General features: G+C 40.6%; 2 protein-coding genes across 5 annotated transcripts in view; both read right to left on the minus strand.

Annotated features, from left to right (window-relative positions):
• mctp2a (multiple C2 domains, transmembrane 2a) overlaps positions 1-3,175 on the minus strand; it is a 31,366-nt gene extending 28,191 nt beyond the window's left edge. The window contains exons 1-3 of the mRNA XM_054619482.1: positions 2,165-3,175; positions 1,150-1,206; positions 955-1,066 (exon numbers count right to left, since the gene is read on the minus strand). Coding sequence (XP_054475457.1) covers positions 955-1,066; positions 1,150-1,206; positions 2,165-3,166 — 1,171 coding nt within the window. The 5' untranslated portion in view covers positions 3,167-3,175. The remainder of the gene's footprint in view (positions 1-954; positions 1,067-1,149; positions 1,207-2,164) is intronic.
• A 3,118-nt stretch (positions 3,176-6,293) lies between these two features.
• Positions 6,294-13,870, minus strand: part of mef2aa (myocyte enhancer factor 2aa) — a 56,625-nt gene continuing 49,048 nt past the window's right edge. For 2 of the 4 annotated variants that reach the window (XM_054619314.1, XM_054619315.1), the window contains exons 6-9: positions 13,573-13,757; positions 10,508-10,631; positions 10,244-10,367; positions 6,295-10,053 (exon numbers count right to left, since the gene is read on the minus strand). In XM_054619314.1, the coding sequence (XP_054475289.1) occupies positions 9,717-10,053; positions 10,244-10,367; positions 10,508-10,631; positions 13,573-13,757 (770 nt within the window). In that variant the 3' untranslated portion in view covers positions 6,295-9,716. Of the gene's footprint in view, positions 10,054-10,243; positions 10,368-10,507; positions 10,632-12,109; positions 12,134-13,572; positions 13,758-13,870 lie in introns of all 4 variants that reach the window. The other 2 variants (XM_054619312.1, XM_054619313.1) reach the window with 2 other exon arrangements.

Genomic DNA, 13,870 nt, shown 5'->3' on the forward strand with positions numbered 1-13,870 from the left:
TGTTGTTGTTGTTTGTATTTCACACTTTGTCTCTCCGTCTTTCTCTCTCAGAGATCAAAATCATTGTAAATGGATAAATCTCAACATATCATCCACTTATTAATATCCACTCATTCATACGTGTTAAAATCTAAACCATCTTTGAAAGATCATGCTTAGTTCTCTATCTGGATATGCAATAATAATTGCAACATAACAACATTACAGCTACTTTAGGATGAATATATTAATAAAATATATGCTCATTTTTGACTGGTTATATGATATCTCTTCCTTTTATAAATCTATGAGTCACAGGCTTTGTTTTGAGGAAGCCCTTCAGCTATGAAGGAAGACTTGGGACCATTTGACTGCCAATAAAATCTATCAGAGAATCCAGTACCATTAAACCTGAAATAGCATTCTCTCTGAAATCTCAGCTGTTTAAATAAGTTGCAATAGCAGTGGTTACATGTACAGATCATGAACAACCTGATTGGTTGAGCTCAGTCTGTTTTCTGTCATACTGGTCTGACTGCATATTTATCGAGTGGTTTTGTTTTTTTCTTTGTACATACACCCCTTGAGAAGTCATCCTCACAAGTAAACACATGCGTTAACTGAACCCAGTTCATCTTCTTTATACACAATAACACATTTCCCATATAAAACTGGCCACTGTCCTATTGGCTCATACAAACAAGATTAACAAGGTGTATGTACCTGCTGCGTTTCATCTAGAGCTTCCCCCTTTAGCTGAAGCCACAAGCCAACCAACAAATTACCGCACACCTCTTGGATTTACAATAAATCTGATCTGGTATCTCTTGATCTGTAATGAGCCACCCACGGGTTTTGATGTAAGCAGATAAAGAGTTAGTAATTATCTTCTCAAAATCTAAACGAGTAAGCTTCTTAGTCTTCCAGGCTTTGAAAGACCAGGACTTATGGACCCCCTGCTGGTATTTGACCTACCGGAGCGCTTGTCTCGGATGACCAGGTTTCTTCCCTGCTTTAGGTTGATGTTCAGGAGGTATCTCTGCCACGGGACAGGTGCTTGGGCGTCAGGCCCTGCTGACATAACCTGCTTTTGGAGAACAAATCACACTTATACACTTTCTTATACCAGATGCTTGGCTTACTTCAATGGACAGTCCAGTGAGTACTCACAGGGTTTTCCAGAAGATCTTGATTTTCATCAAAGAAATCACACGGTTCACTGGACATCTACATGGGGAAAAGGTTGTAATGACAGTTTATGAATCATCTGAATGCAAACAATTATTAAAGTACAGTTAAGCTGAGATGTCTAAAGTAGGTGTGTGTGTGTGTGTACAGCCTCAATCTTAAAAAGGGCGTCAATCCATTTCAAGACATAAACTAAGTGTTTGTCATGACTTTTGATAATGTATGTAAGTGAGACAGCCAATGTGAAATGAGAATGTAAATACTGCTAATGGCAGTAAAAAGTAAGATATTATCAGACGCTTTGAGTACTCTTTGTAGAGCTCTCCGGGCACATTGTGTCTCTAACTAGTAACACAGGTTTTCAACTGGTATCTATGAGGCATCAGGACAAAAGAGGACAGTAAAAGTCTGAGTTTCAGCTATTCCCAATAGCTGTATAAAGTCCAATCCCTTGTGGTCGCTTTACATTTACCACCAACCATCTGAGGAGGCTTTGATATTTAGCACCAGCAAACTGAATAGTTACTTTCACAATGAGTTTATAAACTATGTCTCTATGTCAGTGCTACATGAATAAAGTCTAATAAACCCACAAGCCTAATCTCAGGTTTACAAAAGGAATGTCGATTTCATGCCATTCGCCATATAAGAGGCTGAGGCCAACTCTTAGCATAACAGCTGATGTGTGTAAAAAAAATAAACCACACTATTTGAAAGTTAAATAAAAGTGTGCCGCTATAACCGATGTGAGAATACATTACATGCTATTGACTAGAGCACTGGAGCTTGCATACTTGTATCTTATTCCAGTGAGATTATCTAGTTTGGACTAGTTTGGATTTCTATTCGTTTGATATGTAACTGTGAAAGGAAATTTGACAAATTTGACATTGGAATACAAATTTTAAACAACAGTCTACATTACATGCAGACTTTATCTGAGACTGGGATCATCTTGTTATACATGTAATGTAAATGCACTTGTTATAAAACTGACCTCTGCTATTTCTTCCATTTCCTCCTCAGCCATGGCTTCTTCTATCAGAGCCTCTTCGGTGGTAAATTCTCTCATCAAAAAGGGAGAGCAGAATTCTCGCTCCATTTCCTCCGAGTCTGTCGTCCAGGGCATGTTGACTTGCTCCTCGGTCGGACTGCCACAGGCAGAGTCCAAAGAGGTGCCATCTGCACTCTCCACAGGTGTATACAGGGTATCTACTATCAGAGATGTAGCACCAGGAGCATTTACTCTGGTTGCTGGCGGAGTTCCTTTTTCAGATGATGCTTTTCTATACTCAAATGATGGGAACCTCTTTTCTGTGAAGGGTTTAATTTGGTCTCCCATTGAGCTTGCTCTGGCCAATACTGCAGCAACAGCACTTGAAGGCCCTCTGTCTCTGGGGGCGTCTTCACCAGAGAGACTCTGTCTCTCTACAAGTTCTGGTTTTGGTGAAAGTGCGTTGGTAAAAATAGATCTTGGTGCAGGAATAGGGTCAAAAGTAAACTTAGGTATATTCACCTTGGGTCTTTTATCTACTTGTGCGTACAGGCCTTCTTGAGTAAAGTTCGCCTTGTTCTGTGAGCGTGAATTTGTCATATCATCAACTCCCTCATAAAAGTGAAATCCCACTGGTGCACTTATTCTATTCATAACAGCCTCTCTGTGACCTGAGGGAACTTTAAGAATACTTTCTGGGACTGAATTGTCTGGTTTGTCTGTGTTAAATGGTCCATCAGCAATCGAGCCACTCGCAACAGAATCACTATCACTCAGACCAGGGGTGTTGAGATAGAACATGGAATCAGAGGGAGTGGGCGCAAACCGGCTGTCTGAAGGAAATGCTTCACCTTGTGAGAACCTTAGGTCTGGAACAGAAATACTGCGCCGATGGGCCAGCCCCCTCCCCTGCTTGGCAAGGGCCTTCTTCCCCAACTTCTTCGGGATGATCATCTTAGTTTTCAGACGAAAGTTGTCCAAGAAGGTCTTTTTCTTGAGATCCATCTTGAATGATAACTTTAGATGAAAAAAAAACAAAACAGTGAGATAAAGATCCCTTGTTTTACATCTATACAGGCCAAAGAAAATACAGCAAGATATCCTATGAGCAGTAGACTCAGTAGAAGTGATATTTGGCTAAACAGCCAAAGGTAAAATATATTGGAGGTGACATCTGAATAAAGTTATAAACACATCTTCAAAAACATATTATCCTATTGTGTCCTACATAACATTTCCTGCCTGACTCATTGAATAACATTTTATAAAAGGCACTCTATTACTGTACCTGGTGTACAGTAGTTCAAGAAGTAGCAACACAGTGGCAGATTAAGCACTTCCGAGGATTGTCACCATACACAGACAATAGTAAAGACATCTATTGTTTGTCTGCCATCTGAATCTGTACTGAGGCCAATTTTCTGCCTTTACTTATTGTAATAAAACACACACAATGCCTACCCAAAACTTGATTAACTCAGTTAAACCAAAAGTAGGCGGCAGGCTACATTATCACAGAATAATCATAGAAAAATATCACCATTTGCAGCATAGGCTAATATCTGAACTCACAAAAAATTCGGAATAAACTTCCTCACATTCCAGTATAATTTAGACAATGAAAACATGATACAATACCTGTCAGGTGGACCTCTGCCGAACAGCTTGACAAAGCCCCACACTGAATCAGTCTCCAAAGAGAGCACCGGTAAATTTCCGGAGAGGAAGCACAACCATCCCAACTATAAAGTCAAAGAAAATGTGTCCAGGCAACAAAACACGCAGTTAGTGCCCTTTCCTGCTTCATGACAACTTTGAAGGCAGGTGATTGGTGGTGAGGCCAAACTGGGTGAAACTGGCTATTCCAGTCTCACAAGGTGAGTTTCAACGACTCTGAGAATGCTGCAGTCAAGTGATGAGTCCTACCCAAGTTTGTTTTTTTGTGATGGATGGCGCAACATACAGTCTGGCTTCAGTTGTGAATCTGACAACCAATATTGAATATATAAAGACAAAGTTGCCAGAGATTAAATGCACAGAGACGCACCAACGCCATGATGAAACAGTCCAGCTCACAGTTTGCTTATTGTCTGCCTGTCAGTCTGTTTATTGTTGATTTGAATATTTATTTGCCTTTTGTGAGGCTATTTGTCTGTTTTAAGACTTGTATGCATTACACTTCCTCTAATATGTGCTCTCTTATAGCTCCAAGTATTTGAGAAAAATACTTAATTCCATAATCTACCCTAATTCTACAATACAACTGTCCTTCTTATCTGTCCAAAACCGTCCCAAAATACTGCTGATGGATTCTACAACATGACTGAGGCATATGAAATGTTGGCTATCTGTTCGTCTTATCTCATCTCTGATCTCCAGCACGAATCTGGCAGTCGGCGGTTGCCTTGTCATACCAAACTCCATTTCTTTCACACAGCCCCATATTTGTTTACAGAGGAACATGGTTTAGCCTAAACTCGTCAAAAGTGAGCATTGGTGTTTGCAAAGTATAAACTACAGCTTTCTGTCCACACATCGAAGCTCACGCAACAGACCCACTGGTGTTCCCCCTCTCTCTCCTTGTCTGTGCCCAACAGTGGAGACTATATGACAACAGATGTGCTTGAGTCTGGTCTGAGTCTTGTTAAATATTTGCTGATGTCTTAAGGAGATCAGGCCCACATGAAAGAACCCCAATTTGGCTCCCAGTTGAAAGGCAGGGCTTGGGGATCTGAACAGGGCAAGCCCCTATGGCAGGTGGCCTGTTAGCCGTCCTCCTCACGCTACTCAAACAGCCCAAAACCCTGCTTGGTTACTCTACACATGCACACTGGACCTGGTCCAGAGTTGCAGCACAGCTGGTCTGATGGCTAGGGAAGCCAAGAACATGCACTTGGGGACAAATCTACTGAGGGATGCACATACAAGGCCTTCACACTGAAAAACAACCGTGAAAGATTGAGGTTGTCAACTACACCGCTGACCCCTGTTTTTCTACCCAATTTATTTTAGTTAAAATGTTTAGTGTGGCAATACCGCAACGGATGAAATGCTAATAGGTCCAGAATAAGTAGTGAAATGCACTTTTACACGAAAATGTAAAAGTGCTTTAACTACTTTGGATAACTTTATCTCTGTGTTTTCACTAGGTCCTAGCTAGCTATGCTAACGCTAGCTAGCTGTAGTTTTGGCTCATCTTGCATTATCTCCAGCTGTTTGAACGTTGGCTGTTACACTTTAAGTGGTTTAGCAATTTACCTTTAACTCAGCTAGCAAGACCTATCACCAGGCCAACAATCTGCAGCTCTGTGTAATGCATTGTACTACAGTGCCTCCTGCTGGAGGTACTGTGGAAAGACATGAGGTCGTTTTGCAAAGCTGTAATAAAATGAAATATCACTCAGATGTCACCTCTGAAAACACTAAATATATATATTATATTATATGTGTGCTTATGTCTCATGTTTGCACTATCTACTCTGCTGCTGTAACCCTGCAAATGTCCCTGCTGTGGGATTAATAAAGGAATATTTTATCTAATTTTATTTCAGATTTACATTAACTTCAGATTAAAAAAGATGTATTTGTAATTTTAAAGTTAGTGAAATTAGCTTTTTTCTTCTAGATTTAGACAAGTACTGCTGTTACCACTGGTGAAAAGTAACTAAGTACATTTATTCAAACACTGTAGTTAAGTGCAAAAGTATTTCCATTTTATGGTATTATTATTAAAGACATCTGAAGCTACCCATCCATATAGGCTCTTGTATAAATCTGTTAAAATAAGCTCTATTACATCCAGCACCAACATCAGCACGCTGCTTACATGTGAAAGCAAAAGTATAATAATCCTATATTAAAATATCTATGATAACATATTACTCTCATAATAAGAACTCCTTCTTTTTTCATTTTTATTATACAATTTTACTTAAGACCTTTGCTTGTAATGAAATATTAAACACTGTAGTAGTTTTATTTGAATACTTCTCCCACCACTGACAGCCACACTGCATGGAGTCATTAATCCAGCATGTGTGAAATACTAACATTTAATTAGGCAGCACTATTTTTTATTAAATAAACCTTATTCGATTATTTAATTGAAAGAGTATGTCAAAGAACCTTCTAACATAAAGTCAGTGAGATGAAGATATTCAATGTCACAATGGCAGTGGTCTCACTAGCTGATGAATGCAATGAACAGAAATGCAATTTCTAGGCAAAATTCAAAGATGAATAAAACATTTCAGATTGAGCATACACTGAGGTGTTTAATAAAGTTGACAGTTTTCTACTGTTTGGGACTTCACAGGAGAACAAATTCTATGCAAGAGTTGTTTACTTCATTTTATACAGAATAAGAGAGATAACCTAAATTACACATTAAAAGCCAATATTTGTACTTTTGTGAAGAATACAAATTTTGTACAACAATATCTAGCATAGTATCTTAATTGTTCAATAAAAAGTTCACTTGAATATTTATTGTATGATGAAAATAAAATAACACATTCAAGGGAAAGAAAATGTTAACTTCAAATTTCTTTCAATTTTGAAACAAATAATTTCATTATTGGCAACAAAGTCCAGCTTGTGCCGCCAAACGGTCTGAGCGATCAAACCGAAAACAGCTTCTTTAGTTAAGTGAACTATCAACTACAAACACTTACCAAACACATAGTTCTGTTTATAAAAGCCATGAAGCAAAGCAGTGTACTTTTACACAGCAAAGAGAAGAAAGTCCTCTACAGGTTCATTGATTACCCTTTCCTTTCACATTCATCAGTTGTGCCCAATTTGGACATGGACCAAAAGAGCAAAGTGAACTGTATCTCTGTGCATTCACCGTGCATTTTCTTATGTGGGTCTTTTTTGAGAAGAGGTGGGTCTGGTCAAGTTTGAGTGATATCTGCATTGTCTTTTTTTTTTTTTTTTAACCAAGATAAAATGAAATTAAAATGGTATATATAATTTTTCTTTGGGATAAGGCATTTCCTAACTGTGCATATAGATCGACAAACTACAAAACTCCCTGATATGTTATCAAGTGCTAAAGTATGTGCTCAACTACGAGGTGGTGCTGCCAAGAGAGGCAGACTATTTTTGTTGTAGTCATTCCATTATTGCTATTTTCACCTGCTTCGTTAAACTACATTATGGATCACTACATATTATGTAAAGTATGTCTACCAAATGTATATGAACATGAAGAGATTGCCCCGGGGGTATCCAAATCAATCATTTCATAAAAATGTATTATATGTAACTTGTAGTCCAGCAACCTCCAGATGTGGCACTTCTGGATAAGAGGCTAACAGTCAATCCTCAGATGCTCTTCTTCCTGATGCTTTGTGGACTAAACATGCCCCATAATGACATCATATTCTGCAACACGTGCTAAAAATTGGGGCTAAAACTGCATAGATCCTTACGGTTGTATATTGAGAACTACCATGGAGCTGACGATGGGGCGGAGAAACCTCAGAAACACGCACAAGATATGTCACGGTGAATGCAGAGCGATACCTTTCGCATACAGCAAAGTTCTCATACAAATGTGTGCAATCCAGCAGTGAGATTGGAGTCAATGACATTGGGTGTTTGATTTAGCTGCTGAATTATTATTTGCTCCTGTGATGATGAAGAAGAAAACAAGTCACAGCCGCCTTTTTTTTTTTCCCCTCTCTGTCTGCACGGTGTGATAAAAGCGTCCCAACACCTTCTGCGCCTTCAGATTTTCACTTTTCCTGCTCCAAAGGCCTATAGTAGTCTTACTAGTAACAGGGAATTGATATAAGATACAATTTCTGGGGCCAATTAAGGAAACACATGAGTATTTTTGTACATAATTATGACTGACTGCGATATTTACAACCACATTAAGTGTATGAGCACAGGCATGATCAGATCTGTGTGAAGGTCAGCAGCCACTTCTGCTTTAATTCAGTGAACCAATAACAGGATAGTGTAAAGGGCTTGAGAAATGAAATGTCTTTCAGTTGAGCTACATGCAATAACAATAGATTATTCTTCAGTGTGGGGCTGGGACCTTGGGTTTGAATGTTGGCAGTGCATTCAGCAGCTGCTGGTATACGACTACAATAGGAGGGAAGAAACCCTATTTCCCATAGCCTTGTGATCATCCTTCACAATTTAGAAAATAGTGGAACTTCAACCTCACAGCATTGCTATTACAATGAATTCAGGACAAACAGTCATCACTAATAAAGAGAGAAAAAAAACAAATTGACCACCTGGAACTAAAACACATGGGAGGTTATGATGATAATTCAATTTAGAAGAGATTACAGTAAAATGAACACAATGGCAAATATTGACCAGTGAATGATCTACTTTTTAAGGGTCTACTCTTGTAAACTTGGCTGAAATCCACAAAAATATACTTTTCTTGAAAATGGTGTAGGAACAGTACATTCAGTTTGTACTAACACCCTGGTGATATATATTAAAGTCGCTATATACACAACAAAAGAGAAGGTTTGGCTCAAATTATCAATTATACAAACAGAACAGCAAACGTTCATGGCTTTAGATATCGATTCAAGATCTGTTTTATACGACTTTACACTGTTTGCAATAAAGCACAATAAAAAATTAAACTGATGACAGAAATGGTGCTTTGAGTGAATTGATAGGAAACCGTAGCAACTGTACAAAACAACACAAAAGAACAGCTTTGGCTTATATTACTGATGAACTGTTACACAAATGTGAACATGTTGATTTTTCTCACCAGCTCAACTGGACAGGTTCGCATTATCTTAATTGCACATTTATATATCCTACTCTTTTAAATTATAAAATTAATAGTATGTCATTATTGCAATAAATTCGGTTGCTATTTCGTTTTTTACCTCCAGTAAAAAACGGTATTTTTTTCATTTGTTCACTAAAGTAGTCTCAACTGTTATTTATTTACTGTATGATCCAAATTCCTGTATAGTCTTAATTAACTCTGTGTTCTCTGTATCGACTGATCGACTGAATCAATAACTTACAAGAGGCCACTTGAGATAAAGGTCTTGTGTGGTTACAGCATGATTTTAAAAGATAGTTCTTGCAGTGAACATCATATGTAAGGGTCCTCAGCCTGAAAGCAACACAACTTTCTCTGATTGATTGCAACTTGCGAGCACAACAGCAATACAGCAACTACATGTAAGTGTCTGACTAGACCAGTGACTACAATAATCTACCGCCTATTGTTTAACAATTTTCTTTAAATATCTCTCTTTAGCAAATGTCGTCTGAATTGCACCAAGTACCTGATACCACCTCCTTGTGCATATAATTCAGTCCAGCTAACTGAGATTTTTTTTAAAAATCTTACTGTATCAGTTTGAGAATTAACTTTAGATATGTCCCGACACGTCTTATAACATTTGCCACTCAGTCATCTTACAAATTGAAATGGAGTTGAATAATAGTATCATAATGATAGCTTTAAGGACCCTTGCTCTTTCTTTTATCTCCATGTCTAACCCCTCCCACTCTCTGACTGGCTGGTGACTGGAGGCTTCAGCGGGGCTCTTTATGTCACCCATGTGTCCATGCGCAAGCGCTTGACCGAGGGGCTCTCCCTGTCCTCAGATCCAGCAGGGGGCCTGCCCAGCCCCAGCGGGGAGTGGAAGTCTGGCCGGTGGTCCTCGCGATCGCTGCCGTCGTAAGAGCTACAGGAGGAGCTGAGGCTGTCAGCGGGTGAACGTCCCAGGACTTCCTGTCGGCTGGAACCTTGCTGCGGCTGCTGAGGGTTGAAGCCAGATGCGGTGACACGCTCCCGTGGCGGCGAAATGGGCTCGGACTTTATGTTTATGCTCTGGCTGGTGTTGATGGAGAGGTTGGAGCCCTGAGGTAGGTGACCTCCACCACTGCGGAGAAGACAAGCATGACAGTTTGTGCTCAGTCTGAAAATGAGACATCAAATGTGAAGTGCGGCAACAAGAGAAGCCGGGAATATGTAGATGTGTGATTCAGCATGATATCACAGAGCACAGTGGGTGTTGCATTTATGTGAGGGCGTCTGGAGAGTGTGCCTTTGTTTGGAAGTGTGTTACTCACACCAAAGAATTAAGAGCTGCCTGGCCCAGTTGATGCTGTTGCCATGCCGACATGGAGCCCAGTGAGAGCCCAGGAGAGCTGAAGCCCTGTAGGGAAGAGAGCTCTGCACTGCTCAGGGAGAACTCTGTAAAAACAAAAAAACAGCCAAACACAGTGAGAACTTATTTCAGCTACAACACCATGTGTTACTGAGAAAAAGAGCAAGAAACAACAGTGTGTAGTACGGTTGTTTTTAGTCTGAGGGGAGAGCAAGGCCAGACTCACCAGCTGGGTTGTAGGAGGTGGGCATGCCTGAGTAGACCAGGCCCTGTGGGGGTAAGCTGGGGGTGGTGACAGACACTACTGGAGTGGCCAGTTGCTGGGTGGAGCTGTTTATCCTCTGGGTGTTCTGTAAAACACAAAAAAAGAAAAGGCATAAGCCCACAATATAACTATAAAAACAACACACTCTTATCCTAAGCAATGGACACATTGTCTTATTATTTAAGAGGTATGCAGTATATATTCTGGAAATCTGGGATATTGATGTAATAATAAAGGCTGCCACTAGGTGGTGGTGTAGCTTCATGAAAGTTAATATTCTGATCGCTGTGTTTGTGTTTTAACAAACATGTCAAAAAAGAAGATAACAACACTGGAAGAGACATTAAAAACTGATGTGCTTTCTATAGGGATTTTATGATGTCATCCAAATATATTTCACTGGATATATGTGTATGTATAATACAAACTGTAGATATACTTGTGAATTTATCCCAAAAATGATAACCATGGGCTTTAAAAGATTTAAAATATCTAAAGAATTCAGTAATCACAATAAATATATATTTTAGGTAGACCACGTGCAGATGTAGTCATCACAAGAACCGACATGCAGCATTTACTGCAACCTGCGTTAAATGAGTTTCACATTGTTAGACATAAAAGAAAACACTGTTATAGGGAAAGTGTAGGCGAGGAACGCCTGTGATGAGCAAGCCCCATGCCACTGCATCTATTGCCGATCCATTCAGAGATCAAAGTGAGTCCAGTGATCAGTTTAATAATCAAATAAACAATTCTTAACTGAGAGGGTGCAAAAGGATAATCCCAGAGTGACGTAGAGTAAAGCTCCAGTGGTTTTAAGTGCAGTGACCGGCATGCAGTCCACACAAACGCACACCTACACAGAGCGGTGTGGTCATGCAGCAAACCGCGCTGTGAGCTACAAATGCACACACGCCAACTCCACTAATCAAATGCAGTCATAGTTTAGAACAATACTGTAAGAAATCCTCAGAAGACAATGTAATAAACGTATGTGCAGCTGCCAGCGGTTTCATTTGAAGCAGCATTGCATCATGATCTGGTTGATGGCTTCCATGCATTGTTCTCCAGCCAGATGACTTCACCAAACCCCAAGTATCTCACAGCATGATGTCATTTAGGATGATGTAATCTTCTCTTCCTAAGAATACTATGAATCATTTCGGTTTTTACCCACTTTTTTAATTCTTAAACTTGGCAAATGGGACTATAGTAGTTTAAAAAAAAATGTTTTTTATTAGCGCTTAGCTTTCTCTCTCTCTCTTTCTTACACACTGTCTCTCTCTGTTTCACACACACACACAAACACGCACACGCACACACACACACTCCTGGTGGTATATGACTAACGTTGATGTGAGGAGCCAATTTAACAGGCTGAGGCAATTTTCACAGGCCAAACTCAAAACATGCAGTGACAAAACAATTTTTTTAATTTATTAATGCTGGCAGTTCCAAGAGCCAATCTCCGGTTTGAGCACTGCCTTTAGTCTTGCATGTGTGATTACCGGAAGCATGTTCACATTTCAGCCATTTGCCCAGGCATTTGTCAAAACTCACCAAATCCATTTCCTCCTCCTCCGTCTGCCCTCAACAGAAGAGAAGAAGAGAGGCAGAGTTACAGAAAAGAAGCAGAGCGACTATAAATCGCTCTGTGAAATCGTGCCAGCTATCTAGATTTTACAGTTAAAGGGGCATTAAGGAATATAAAAGTGTGGATGACTTCTCCAGTCATTGTGAAATCACACATTTTATGTCTATAGTTGTTACTCATGAACAATTTTGTCCGAAGCATAGGCGCCCGATTAACTTGTCTTTATCATGTGAATGAAAAAGCAGTCAAATCCCGGACAAATGCCAGTGAGGATAGGAACAGAGAGTATAGATTTGTTCTTAATACTGATAACAATGATCTGATCCTGAATGTGGGACTGCGATCATACCGCTGGTATCAACAATGGCCGCAGAGTACTTAGTAGAGGAGCGTATTTCAAATCCTCCCTGTGCTGAAAGAGGAGCCACAGCCCATCTTCCATCTTTTCGGTGCTGTGGGACATACTGCGACCAGGCCAGGGCTGTCTTAATACCCACACTCAATCAATAGCGGCAGGAAGACACGACAAGGGCGACAAGATATTATCTGGCTCACACCCTGGGCCCCTGATTAAGTCTTCATCTACACTCTGTCACACTGAGATGTGATTAATTTAATACCATTATGGCCTAATGACAGGCTGTCTGCAGACCTGCCACAGCCAGCGCCCTCCACAGTCTCCACCACTCCAAAAGTACCTACAGTACCTCTCTGCCTAACCTGTTTCAGACCTCTTACAACACAACCTGTGACGCTCTACCGATTCCACATGCCGACATGGTAACACAATGTTTAGAAACAGCTCCAGGCTACTTGAAGCTCTGCAAAGGAGGAGCACCCACAGTAACCCGAAGTTTATTTACCAAACACAATCATTTTCCTGGAGTGGCTCCTGTTGCTGACAACATCAGGAACACGCACAGTTGGAAATAGTATATTTGCAGGCTGCTGTCTGAAAATCCCACACTTACAGTCTTTTTCCGAATGTTGATTTATGACCAGGGGGGTCTAGCTTAGCCTCAGGTGTTTCGCTGTGGTCAGAGCGCTCTGCACCTTCATTATTATAGTTGGAGAAAGCCTCCCATTTAAATGTGAATAATTGAGTGTGACTTATGACACCTGGGCTGCAGATTCTTGGCTCTGCCCACATGTTAATGGAAGTGATAGAAGAAGAATGCAGCACGAGAAGAACGTTTCTCAGGTGTGGCCTGCACTCCCTCTCAGTGAGCCCCACTTGGCAGATAAACGGTCCTTCGCATGCCACACCGATGTGATAATATCGAAAAATGGTTGCGGCAGAATGTTGCAAAACATTCTGCTATGAAGGTTTAGAGGACACTAAACAAAGCTCTGGTCCGCCCTGCAGCAGAGGTACTTAAAGGTCCTTTAGCTGGGGATACTTGTGTGCAGTGGTGTGCTCTGTACTCACCAGTGGGGGCATCATCCCTTTGCTAGATGGAGGGATAACAACCCTTAGGTCTGGCTTGCGGCCTCCCATTCCCATGTTCCCTCCAGGTGGTGGTGGAGACTTGGTGGGCATGACTTTACCCAGGCCATTGCCGCTGGGCGTGCTGTGGACGCCTGGAGAGCCCCTTGGGTTAACAAAACCGTTCCCTGCAGAGGAACACAGCGACAGAAACACATCATCAAACCATGGACTGTGACTGACAACACTCAAGTCATCAAGCAAACCTCTCACACAGCGTTGTTTTCCAGCGTGCTGCAGC

The sequence above is a fragment of the Anoplopoma fimbria genome, chromosome 19 (genome assembly GCF_027596085.1).
Source record: "Anoplopoma fimbria isolate UVic2021 breed Golden Eagle Sablefish chromosome 19, Afim_UVic_2022, whole genome shotgun sequence".
NCBI lineage: Eukaryota > Metazoa > Chordata > Actinopteri > Perciformes > Anoplopomatidae > Anoplopoma > Anoplopoma fimbria.